An 11102-nucleotide genomic window follows, 5' to 3' on the forward strand; every position below is an offset into this window, starting at 1 on the left:
GCTCTGTGAACTGCTCACCCACGGGTACTCAATGATCCATTTCTTTTCCCTTTTTCACTTCAAAGAGTTCTATAAATTCCCACGTTCAATAACTCCCAATTCCCATCAAACAATTCTTCATTTGAAACCAAATTATGGGTTCTTTTTTGGCTTTGAAATTCCTCTGGCTGCTGGTTCTGTTTGCACTAATCTGTGCCTCGGAGCCCAGAAGGCTTGTTGGCACTGGGGGAGGGTTTGGAAGTGAAAAGACAGGCTATTTCCAGTTCTTTCCTGGTTATGGCAGTGGGCTCGGCGGTGGTGGAGGGTTTGGTGGTGGTGGTGGCGGCGGTGGATTAGGTGGTGGTTCGGGCTTTGGTAGTGGAGGTGGAGGGGGATTTGGGTCTGGAATTGGGGGGCTCGGCGGTGGTGGAGGTGGAGGGTTCGGCGGTGGTGGTGGCAGTGGCAGTGGCGTTTTAGGTGGCGGAGCTGGAGGTGGAGGAGGAGCTGGTGGTGGATTTGGAGGTGGACTGCCTTGAGTTCAAAATTGTGTCTGAAAGTGACAGTGAAGTTACCAAATTTGGTGTTGTTCTGTTCAAGTGTTTGTTTGTTTTCTTCATTTGTGTGATTTCATGTTATAATTATGTCTTCAAGTAAATGGATTTGGTTTTTATTATAAAGTATGACAAAGTACGTCTCGAGTCTATATTACTCTTAAAAGATGTTGATACGACAACCGATGATTAACGAGAGCAATATCCATATTCACCATACTATAGAAAAAAATTTCGTGCACAAGAAATCAACCCGTCAAAATCACTATAACAGTCTAAGTCTATCGGTAGCAGATATTGTCCACTTTGGCTCGTTACGTATTGTCGTCAGCCTCACGATTTTAAAACGTGTCTACTATAGAAAGGGTCTAGCCCTATTCCGACTAGTGGCTCGCACCGTCCGGTGGCTGGATTTGATACCATTTGTAATAGCCCAAGCCCACGACTAACCGATATTGTTCTCTTTGGATTTTTCCTTTCGACCTTCTCCTCAAGGTTTTTAAAACGCGTCTCTCAGGAAAAGGTTTCCTCGCCTTTCTAAGAAATGTTTTATTCCCCGCTCCAACCGATGTTGGATCTCACAACCCACACCCATTGGGGGCTTGGTGTCCTCGCTGGCACACTACCCAGAACCTGGCTCTGATACCATGGGCCAAAACGGACAATTTCTACTAGTGGTGAACTTGGACTGTTACAAATGGTATCAGAATCAGTCACCAGACAATGCGAGCCACTAGTTGGAATAGGGCTAGACTCTTTTCATAGTAGACGCCATTTTAAAAACCATGAGGCTGACAATGATACCCAACCCGCAAAAGTGAACAATATCTGCTAGCAATGGGCTTGGGCTATTACAACTAATGACACAACCAACAACGACTCCAGTCACACTTTACTTAAAAAAAAACAATTTTTTGAAAGGATGAATATTACTCATACTCAGTAAATAACTCTAAATAAAAGTTAGATATGTATGTCGTAAAATCGAGAGAGACCTAAAATCGTTCAAAACTAGATCAAATATCTGTAACATACCTTAGATATATGATCATCTCGTTTAAACCTAAACGAGCCATAGAGACCCTGATCACCTAGCCTCCAAAAACATGAACGACCCAATCGTAAACCGCGTAATTCACTAAAAAAAAACTCAATTTTTGCTAATTCACACCATTACTATAAACACCCTAAACCCTAATTAATGCACAATATTGTTTCAATACCAATGGAAATTATACTAAACACAACCAAGTTAAGATCTTGATCTTCATTTCCATTTCCTAGATCTTAAGCGATCGCCCACCGAACTTGGGTGAGGCATTCTGATACCCTGTACGGAGCTTCATGGGAACGATCCTAGACTTTCAACTGATCTCCGTCGGTCAGCCATAGGATCCCACCACTTTGTCATAAGCGGTGGAGATTCTCCGTTGATGGATTTGGTTTTACATTTTGGGTATAAACACGATCGAAGCAACGGATGAATGGGCTGGGAGTTTAAAGAGATTGGGGTATGTGTGAGACTGTGCCACCACCATCCATTTTCTTTTGATTATCATTCTTTTGTTCTATATATAAAGCTTCAAGCCTTTTTCTCCTCCTGATAGCTCAACACTGATCCACAAATGCTCTTGTAGCCTCTCAGATTTGTTTGATTGAAGAACTAAATTTGAAAATAACCCATTTCTGTAAGTGATTCCCTCTTGATTTCATGTCTTTTTATCTGCTTACATTGCGTTTTCCCATCTGTGTTCTTATCTTTTCTCGTAACTTCTCTGTTCTTCTTGGGATTGTTCGATTGGTTTTGTGAGTTTTTGGGATTGTTTGATGGGATCTTGGAAATCGATGTTGAATCGCATTCATAAATGTGCTTGATGAAATTTGGTGTTCATGAAAGGGAATTTGGAATTCTGTCTGTAATCTTGTCTGGTTGGATTGTTCTTTAGATGGTCAGTTTATAATTGTTCCAAACGGTGTTTCAAAATTTAATGCGCTTGATGTCTTGCATCTGCAATGTGCCATATGGGTTCTTCATGCTATCTGCTTAAGATCTACGACTTATGCTAAATAGTTTTGTTCATCTGGAGGAATTTGCATATCATTAGCAGCTTGAAAATCGAACTGTTCTTGTTCTTAATTGTGTATGATCCATGACGGCCTTTTTGTTTAAGGGCAGCTCGCCTTTTTTAATTTTAGGAAGTGAGATAGCATTGGTTCTTTCGATAAATCGATGCATGAGCTGAGGCTCCCATGTCAGACCCTTCGACTAAATAGTTTTGTTAATCTAGAGGAACTTGCAAATCATTAGCAGCTTGTAAATCGAACTGTTCTTGTTCTTAATTCGTGTATGATCCATAACGATGATATATCTGAGTTTTGTAGTGTTCATACTGATTTTGCTTCTACTTTTAGGCTTTTAGTTATATCTTCATTAAGGGTTCATGCTGTGGTTTCATTTATAGACTAGCAAGATGAGGGGAGGTCTGTGGCAACTGGGGCAATCGATAACCCGCCGTCTTGCTCAGGCTGATAAGAAATCCGTGGGGCGTCGATTCTTTGCTGCAGAGTCTGAGCTAAAAAAAACTGCTCTATTTGATTTCCATGTTGCTCATGGTGGAAAGATGGTTCCATTTGCTGGGTGGAGTATGCCTATTCAGTACAAGGACTCGATTATGGATTCGACTGTGAACTGCAGGCAAAATGGTGGACTGTTTGATGTTTCTCATATGTGTGGACTGAGCCTCAAGGGGAAGGACTCTATCCCTTTCCTTGAAACACTTGTTATTGCTGATGTTGCTGGGCTTGCTCCTGGAACTGGAACACTTACTGTCTTTACCAATGAAAAGGGTGGAGCTATCGACGATTCGGTGATCACGAAGGTGACCGATGACCACTTATACTTGGTTGTGAATGCGGGGTGCAGAGACAAGGATTTAGCTCACATCGAGGAGCATATGAAGGCCTTCAAGGCGAAAGGTGGAGACGTCTCGTGGCATATTCATGATGAGAGATCTCTTCTAGCACTCCAGGTTTATATTAAATTGTTGAACTCATCGAACCATTCGGTTCAGGTCGATTGCTTTGTTCTGTTCTTTACATGTTTGCTTGATTTGATTGTATACCTAGGGCCCTCTTGCTGCACCAGTTCTACAACATTTGACGAAAGACGATCTGAGCAAGCTTTACTTCGGCGAGTTTCGCATATTGGATATCAATGGAGCTCATTGCTTCCTCACCAGGACAGGGTATGCTTCCTTTCCACTCTGAACGAGCCATGTCGATTTATCATAACATCATTTATCAACTGTTCTTGAGAAAACTGGTTGAAGTCTATTTATGAATCGTTTTGCTTCAAGGCATTCCGACTTTGCGAGTGGTATCGAAAATGGAACACCTTACACTTCTTATACTCCTGAAATACTCAGGTACACAGGTGAAGATGGGTTTGAGATTTCAGTGCCATCAGAGCACGCACTGGATCTTGCCAAAGCAATCCTGGAGAAATCAGAAGGGAAGGTGAGATTGACAGGACTAGGTGCACGAGACAGTCTTCGACTCGAAGCAGGCCTGTGTTTATATGGCAATGACATGGAACAACACACAACGCCAGTCGAGGCGGGGCTAACATGGGCTATAGGAAAAAGAAGGAGAGCAGAAGGCGGTTTTCTCGGTGCCGAGGTGATTCTGAAACAGCTCGAAGAGGGTCCAGCAGTAAGGCGTGTCGGTTTCGTCTCGTCGGGACCTCCTGCAAGAAGCCACAGTGAGATTCAGAATGAGGAAGGGAAAAACATTGGGGAAATCACGAGTGGAGGATTTAGTCCATGCCTGAAGAAGAACATTGCTATGGGTTATGTGAAATCTGGATCACACAAGGGTGGCACCAAAGTGAAGATTGTTATCAGAGGAAAGACCTACGATGGTGCTGTCACTAAAATGCCATTTGTTCCAACAAAATACTACAAGCCGACATAATTGTTCTTCATGTTTACTATGTTGTCCTGTCCACAACATTTTTCTCAGAACTTCCTTGATCATAAAAATGTAATCTTGCATTGAACCCGTTTACATTACCCGTCTTGAAAAGTATGAAGTTGACGAGTTTCGACAATGTATTTAGTAGCTTATTGACCTATTCTTTACAACGCTATATCTTATTAGACTAGATACAAAACTTAAATACTTTCAATATATCTAAAACTCTGATCGTAAATGAACGAAAGAATTGAGGATGGATTGGAATGTGTTTTGTGGAAAAAAAATGGAGGAATGTAGAGCGTAAAATTGACCATTGGTATTCTTGATTATCGTTTGGGGACTTTAAATATTCCATGTTTACCTTTTTCGATAAAGGAATTGATGCTTAATAAAAACAACACTTGGATAATATATTTAAACAAATAGTTTTCAAAAGAATTGAATAATAAAAGAATACTTAAGTTTGGAAATTGAAGTCCTACTTGGGCCTTTGGATGCCTAGGGAGAGATGCCTTTGGAGACTCAATCCATAGCCATAATTTGAGATCCTACGTCAGTCGGAGATAATCGAAGTATTGTGTGGAAACTTCTTTTTAACAGACTCGTTTTAAAATCGTGAGGCTAACAACGATACTTAACAGGTTAAAGCGGACAATATCTGCTAGCAGTGAGCTTAGACTGTTATAAATGGTATCAGAGCTAAACATTGAATCGTGAGATCCCGCGGATCAGATGGGTGGATTCGTGAGATCCCGCGGATCAGATGGGTGGATTCGTGAGACCCCGCGGATCAGATGGGTGGATTCGTGAGATCCCGCGGATCGGATGGGTGGATTCGTGAGATCCCACGGATCGGATGGGTGGATTCGTGAGATCCCACGGATCGGATGGGTGGATTCATGAGATCCCATGAATCCGATGGGTGAATTCGTGAAATCCCACAAATCAGAAGGGTGAATTCGTGAGATCCCACAAATCAGAAGGGTGAATTCGTGAGATCCCACGAATCAGAAGGGTGAATTCGTGCGATCCCACAAAGGCGAAGTCGTGAGATCCCACAAAGGGCGAAATCGTGAGATCCCACAAAGGGCGAAGTCGTGAGATCCCACAAAGGGCGAAGTCGTGAGATCCCACAAAAGGTGAAGAGGGAAAAAACACTCGTTACAAGGGTGTGAAAACCTCTCCTCTCCTTATGAGCATTCCATATAGTAGTGTGAAAATCTCTCTCTAGCAGATACATTTCCGACAATGATATGTAACGAGCCTAAGCAGACAATATTTGCTAGTGGTAAGTTTGGACGGTTACACATCAATAGATTAGAGTTAAGCATTGTTGGAACGGCCTAAATGTCATCGACATTGCTATATTCAGCAGTCACGGGAATGACCGTGGTGATGAACAAGTTACAACCATCCCAACATGCTCAACAACAGAACAAAGATTGTTCAAGATTAAGGCAAAAGGCCTCAAGTTCCTGTTTTTTAAGGTTGTTTTATAAATCGAGATAACACAACTTATATCCAAACATATATCAGCTCTTCTGTTAGTATATAAATCAGCAGAGATACTCAAGCTACTATACAAAAGCTGTATCAATAAAAGACGACACAGTAGCAAGCATTTACAAATTTGGGGGTTTCCCTTCTTAACATTCCATAAGTTCATAAACTTCAACTTAAATGGCTCATATGCATAATAAGGCTTTAAAGGCATACCAAACAAAGCCACCAAACAAGAAGTTTCTTTCTTCATGCTGCCTCTGCAAACCCGACTCTCAGCTTGCCAAAATCGAACACTGTGTGGTATCGACCCATGAAGACGTCTCCCAGGATCCTGTGGCCAACAAAAACAGGTTATTTTGATTGAATCTGAGAGCAAAATGAATGGTAAAAACTTATACCAGAGGGGTCCACGAGGAGGAGGAACATCTAACGCAGTAAATCCACTGATGCACTGAGCTGCACGACCTTCGCCTACCTTGAGGACGTACTGTTCACATTGCTCACCGTGTTAGAGAAAGTTGGTAAAAACAAGTGTAATATCAAAGAAACAAGTATTTTACCTCTTGTGGGGTAAGGTCAAAAACTTTGTCACCAATGGTGAAGGAAACAATAGGCATGGAAGAAAGGCTTCCACAGTCGACGGCCGATTGTCCCATTGGACTAGGCATATGATCACATAGCTGCAAGAGGAGTTAACTAATTCAGTCATCAAGAACCAAATTGTAACAATCCAAGCCCATCGCTAGCAAATATTGTTTGTTTTGACCGTTACGTATCACCGTCAGCCTCACGGTTTTAAAACGGTCTGTTGGGGAGAGGTTTCCACACCCTTATAAGCAAAAGCTTCGTTTCCCCCTCCAACCGATGTGGGATGTCACAACAGTCCACCCCCCTTGGGGGCCCAGCGTCCACGCTGGCACACCGCCCCGTGTCTGGCTCTGATACCATTTGTAACAGTCCGGTATGGAGAGGTTTCCACACCCTTATAATCAATGCTTTGTTCCTCTCTCCAACCGAGGTGGGATGTCACACAAATATTCTAAAGAACCTGTAACATTCTTCAAGTAAGACATTTTTTCACCTCGTTGATGTAGTTCATTATTCGTTCTTTAGTTTGATTCTGACGAAGTTGATTTTGCATCCAGACGACCATCATCTCACATGCAGGGCACATGGCATCGCGTAGACCATCAGATGATTTGCCAGCATTCTCATCCACCACACTCGCAATCCCCATGCTACACGAACAACACAATTTCATGGATCAGCGATTCACCAAGTAAATTAGTGAGGACGATTTCGTATAGCAGGACTATTGTGGTACCAAAAAAAGGATTCACCTCACTCCTCGGGCCCCGTCGAAAGTACACAACTTAATTTGAGAACAGATCTTCTTCGGATCTGCCTGTTGAAGATAGCGAAAAAGCAAGAGGTCAATAATGTATAAAAGGTTTAAAGATTGGGTGTCTTAGGCAGAGTCTATAAAGAAATCATAATGTCAAGAATCAGGGAGTTAAAAAGGATAACATTAACTTGCCTCGGATGAAAGCAAATCCATAATGGTTTGCCCATATTGTGCAACAACTGCCTTGCATTCCTCGCTAATGACTCCTTTAGCTCCAATGGCATGGTTGATCATGGTTATAATGGGCTATAAGAAATAGACAAACATTGTAGTAAGTAGCCATTCGACCCAACTTAAAAGACAAAGTCCCGCCGTTCTACTTAATCGTAAGACGAAGAAGTGAATTTTATATATATACACACACGCTCCAAGTTAAAGCCCAAAATCTTAGGTTAACATGCTTCCATATGCTTGAGACATTTTGTAACCGCTCAAGTCCACGGCTAGCAAATATTGTCCGCTTTGGCCCGTTACATACCATCGTCAACCTCACGGTTTTAAAACGCGTTTGTTAGGGAGAGGTTTCCACACTCTAAAAAGAAATGTTTCGTTCCCCCCTCCAATCGACATGAGATCTCACAATCCACTCCCTTGGGGGCCAGCGTCCTCACTGGCACACAGCCCATTGTCTATCTTTGATACTATTTGTAACAGCCCAAGTCTACCGTTAGGTTTCCACACTCTTATAAGAAATGTTTCATTCCCCTCTCCAACCGATATGAGATTTCACAATCCACCCCCTTGGAGTCCAGCGTCCTCGCTGACACACCACACCCCCTTGGGGTCCAGCGTCCTCGCTGACACACCACCTAGTGTCTAGCTCTAGCAAATATTGTCTGCTTTGACCCGTTACGTACTGTAGGCTTTAAAACACGTATGTGAAGCCAATGAAGTTACAATTGACAAGGAAAAGGTTAAGTTTTTGTACGCACAGTTGGACCAGCCAACAGTGAAGTTCCAGAATCAGCTATGGCTGAACAACCACCACCACAATATCCTGAAATAACAATTGAAGAACATGAATGCAAAACTCAATCCCCATATAAGAATTAGAAAAGAAAACTTCATGCCGAGATCATTTTAGATTCGAGTTTTTCCGATACATTATAATTAATATGCGATTCATGGAAGCATACCAGTAGGTTCATCGTCTATGAGAACATCGCCCATGTCAAACTACAAATCAGAATAATTCAAACATGGTAAGTAATAGCGACATGAACCGGGAGGATACGAGATGAAAGCATGTCAACCAACCTGCCAATAACCTTTCTGTGTGACAGGAACGTAAGTATGCTCGCCCTTATAGTGCTTTGGGTCGACTCCACCAAACACAATTTCACCACCTTCTTCCTCCTCAACGTTGCGGTTGAGCCAAAACGAAAAGACTGGTTCCTTAACAAGATCTTGATCAACCATGTTATACCTGAGAAGAAAATTACAAACACCTCATACGAGCCTCTACGAGCCAAGAAATCTTAAACAATAATCAGTAATATTGGATGAACATGTCCTACCATACTGGGACAGCATTACCAACAGAGATCTCTTGAAAACCAAGTCCCAACAACCCGTCAAACTTGGCCACCAGAAACGTAAGACTCGGTTCTCTCGTTGCCTCAATGAAATCCTAAACGAGACAATAGCTAGAACTATCAAACCGTTGACATTCCGACGATTTAATTCGATAGAAAAATAGTGAATGAAAAAAGTTACCTGATTCTTCACCACTAGATCTCCAACCCGGACATTGTCATTACTAAAGAAACCAGAGACTGCTCCAGTGCCATACCGAATCGAAGCAGATGTCCCTGCACGAAGTCAATAAACCGAATTATTTCGGGCTGCGATTGTATAATTGCTATATCACTTCACACAAGTACAATCTACAAACATCCGCACATCAAAATAAGTACTAATAATTACAATTCAGTCTGGCTTATGGAAATCGAGAAGTACCGTTTTTCTTGTATGAACTAGAGTGGCTCGACTTGTATTTGGCATGGAAATGACAAGCCAACTACACGAAAACATACAAAGAAATGTGAGAGTATGTGGCCTATAATCATAGTATACTCCAAAAACATATCATTTCTACTTGAATGATTAACTTTCTGTTATAATCAACATGATAGAGCCTTACAGAAAACAAGCATTTTGCAGAAGGCACCCATAGATTCGAGCTGCCAGTGTCGAAAATCACAGTGAACTTTTGTGGGGGTGTACCAATGGCAATCTCACCATAGTATTGAGCATCCAGGTAGTTCTTTAACACAACAATATCAGTATCAGATGATACTCCAAGATTACTATTGGGATTATACTTCCTGAACGTAGCTTTCAAAATCTCTGGATCCTTGGACTGCAGCCGGGCGGCTAGCTGGCTTTTTGAGTCTAATTTAATCTTCTTCAGTCCAACTCTAAGCAACCCAGATGCAGATGATACAATATTAAATGAAACCAACAAGAACAAACATAAGAAAGCCGCTTTGAAGTGGGGCAACGCCATTGGTAACCTACAAGTTTAAAGAGATGATCCAATTTAGAAATCATGAACAATGAGATTTCCTACATAATCATTCAAACTTCCCCAAATTGCAGGACAAAAGAAAGAACAAACCCTAAATATCATACGATCAAATGGGATTACAGACCCGTAAGCATCCAGAAACTTAAAGATCAGAAGGGAAACATGATCAGCAGAACAACCCATCAAGATCATGATCACATTATGAAAAGAACAAACAAAACCCAGTTACCAAATTGTCGATGAAGCAAACAATGGAATCCAAAAATGAAAACCCAAAAACTAAAAGGATCATGGCACAAAAATCTGTGAACAAACGAAGAGAAAACGCACCAACAGCGAAGGATTTCAAACGGTGGAGAAAATTGGGGAGTTGGCACGCAAATTTCTCTCGCTGCCTCTTTATAAACGAAGGAGAAACAAATAAGGCAAACCCAATTCAACAACCGTAAGAAATGATTCGATCTGAGCCGTCCGTTGTGTGGGGTCACGTTGTGTTTCCTCCCGGGATTTCTGTAGAGCCGTCTACGATTCTGATTCGAATTTGGGATCCGAAAAGAAAGCATTTTTGGTAGGGTAACTTATCCAACTCGAATAAAGATTGAATTTTTTTAAAATTTAAAATTTGATTCGAGGAGCTGGTTGACATTTTTATCCAACCAAAACATATTTTACCTTCCAAATTATTATGAAAAATTAAGATGATTTAACATATGTCCGTGATAACTTAAATAATTAAAAGAAAGATAACCCGAAAACTCAATCCCTATGAGGTTCGATGGGTAATTCTAAGGTCACCTATTGGCCCATTAAGTATCGTCATCAGCCTCACGGTTTTAAAACGTGTTTGTTAGGGAGAGGTTTCCACCCTCTTATAAGAAATGCTTGTGGTTCTCATCTCCAATCGAGGTAGGATCTCACAATCCACCCCCTTCGAGGGTCCAACGTCCTTGTTGGCATACTGCTCAATGTCTGGTTCTGATACTATTTGTAATAGTTCAAGCCCACCGTTAACAAATATTGTCGTGGTTGGATTTTCCATTATGGGTTTTACTTCAAAGTTTTAAAATGCATTTGATAGAGAAAAATAATGTTTTGTTCTGTTCTCCGACCGATGTACTCTTTTGACACCAAGTTAATAGAAAAAAATATAGTATGAGAC

The 11102-nt window shown here is 41.5% G+C and overlaps 3 protein-coding genes across 4 annotated transcripts; 2 read left to right on the forward strand and 1 right to left on the reverse strand.

Moving 5' to 3' along the window:
• The first annotated feature begins 134 nt into the window (after window positions 1-134).
• LOC111802156 (glycine-rich protein 23) lies at window positions 135-515 on the forward strand. The gene has a single exon (XM_023686420.1). It carries the CDS (start codon window positions 135-137, stop codon window positions 513-515), a length of 381 nt encoding a protein of 126 aa, XP_023542188.1.
• A 1286-nt stretch (window positions 516-1801) lies between these two features.
• On the forward strand, window positions 1802-4646 carry LOC111802514 (aminomethyltransferase, mitochondrial). 2 transcript variants are annotated; one of them, XM_023686914.1, is made up of 5 exons: window positions 1802-2041; window positions 2138-2218; window positions 2993-3559; window positions 3657-3775; window positions 3956-4646. In XM_023686914.1, the coding sequence occupies exons 3-5, from the start codon at window positions 3002-3004 to the stop codon at window positions 4500-4502; spliced, it is 1224 nt and encodes a 407-aa protein (XP_023542682.1). In that variant the 5' UTR covers window positions 1802-2041; window positions 2138-2218; window positions 2993-3001; the 3' UTR covers window positions 4503-4646. The 2 variants fall into 2 exon arrangements, with proteins under 2 accessions (XP_023542682.1, XP_023542681.1); XM_023686913.1 differs by having other exon boundaries at window positions 1802-2218.
• A 1365-nt stretch (window positions 4647-6011) lies between these two features.
• On the reverse strand, window positions 6012-10422 carry LOC111802486 (aspartic proteinase-like). The gene is made up of 14 exons (XM_023686875.1): window positions 10274-10422; window positions 9557-9929; window positions 9373-9433; window positions 9130-9224; window positions 8931-9043; window positions 8671-8839; window positions 8550-8589; window positions 8346-8410; window positions 7546-7659; window positions 7349-7413; window positions 7090-7246; window positions 6569-6688; window positions 6407-6495; window positions 6012-6339 (listed from the first exon to the last, which is right to left on the reverse strand). The coding sequence occupies exons 2-14, from the start codon at window positions 9920-9922 to the stop codon at window positions 6255-6257; spliced, it is 1539 nt and encodes a 512-aa protein (XP_023542643.1). The 5' UTR covers window positions 9923-9929; window positions 10274-10422; the 3' UTR covers window positions 6012-6254.
• Window positions 10423-11102: the final 680 nt, after the last annotated feature.

Source organism: Cucurbita pepo, chromosome LG09 (genome assembly GCF_002806865.2).
Source record: "Cucurbita pepo subsp. pepo cultivar mu-cu-16 chromosome LG09, ASM280686v2, whole genome shotgun sequence".
NCBI lineage: Eukaryota > Viridiplantae > Streptophyta > Magnoliopsida > Cucurbitales > Cucurbitaceae > Cucurbita > Cucurbita pepo.

Coding starts and splice junctions, on each gene's coding strand:
- LOC111802156 (XM_023686420.1), top strand. CDS start 135: ATGGGTTCTTTTTTGGCTTTGAAATTCCTCTGGCTGCTGGTTCTGTTT.
- LOC111802486 (XM_023686875.1), bottom strand. CDS start 9,922: ATGGCGTTGCCCCACTTCAAAGCGGCTTTCTTATGTTTGTTCTTGTTG. Junction 8,411..8,549: donor CATAGACGATGAACCTACTG/GTATGCTTCCAT, acceptor TTGTTATTTCAG/GATATTGTGGTGGTGGTTGT. Junction 7,247..7,348: donor GACGGGGCCCGAGGAGTGAG/GTGAATCCTTTT, acceptor TTGTTCGTGTAG/CATGGGGATTGCGAGTGTGG.
- LOC111802514 (XM_023686913.1), top strand. CDS start 3,002: ATGAGGGGAGGTCTGTGGCAACTGGGGCAATCGATAACCCGCCGTCTT. Junction 3,560..3,656: donor GATCTCTTCTAGCACTCCAG/GTTTATATTAAA, acceptor TTGTATACCTAG/GGCCCTCTTGCTGCACCAGT. Junction 3,776..3,955: donor TGCTTCCTCACCAGGACAGG/GTATGCTTCCTT, acceptor TGAAATACTCAG/GTACACAGGTGAAGATGGGT.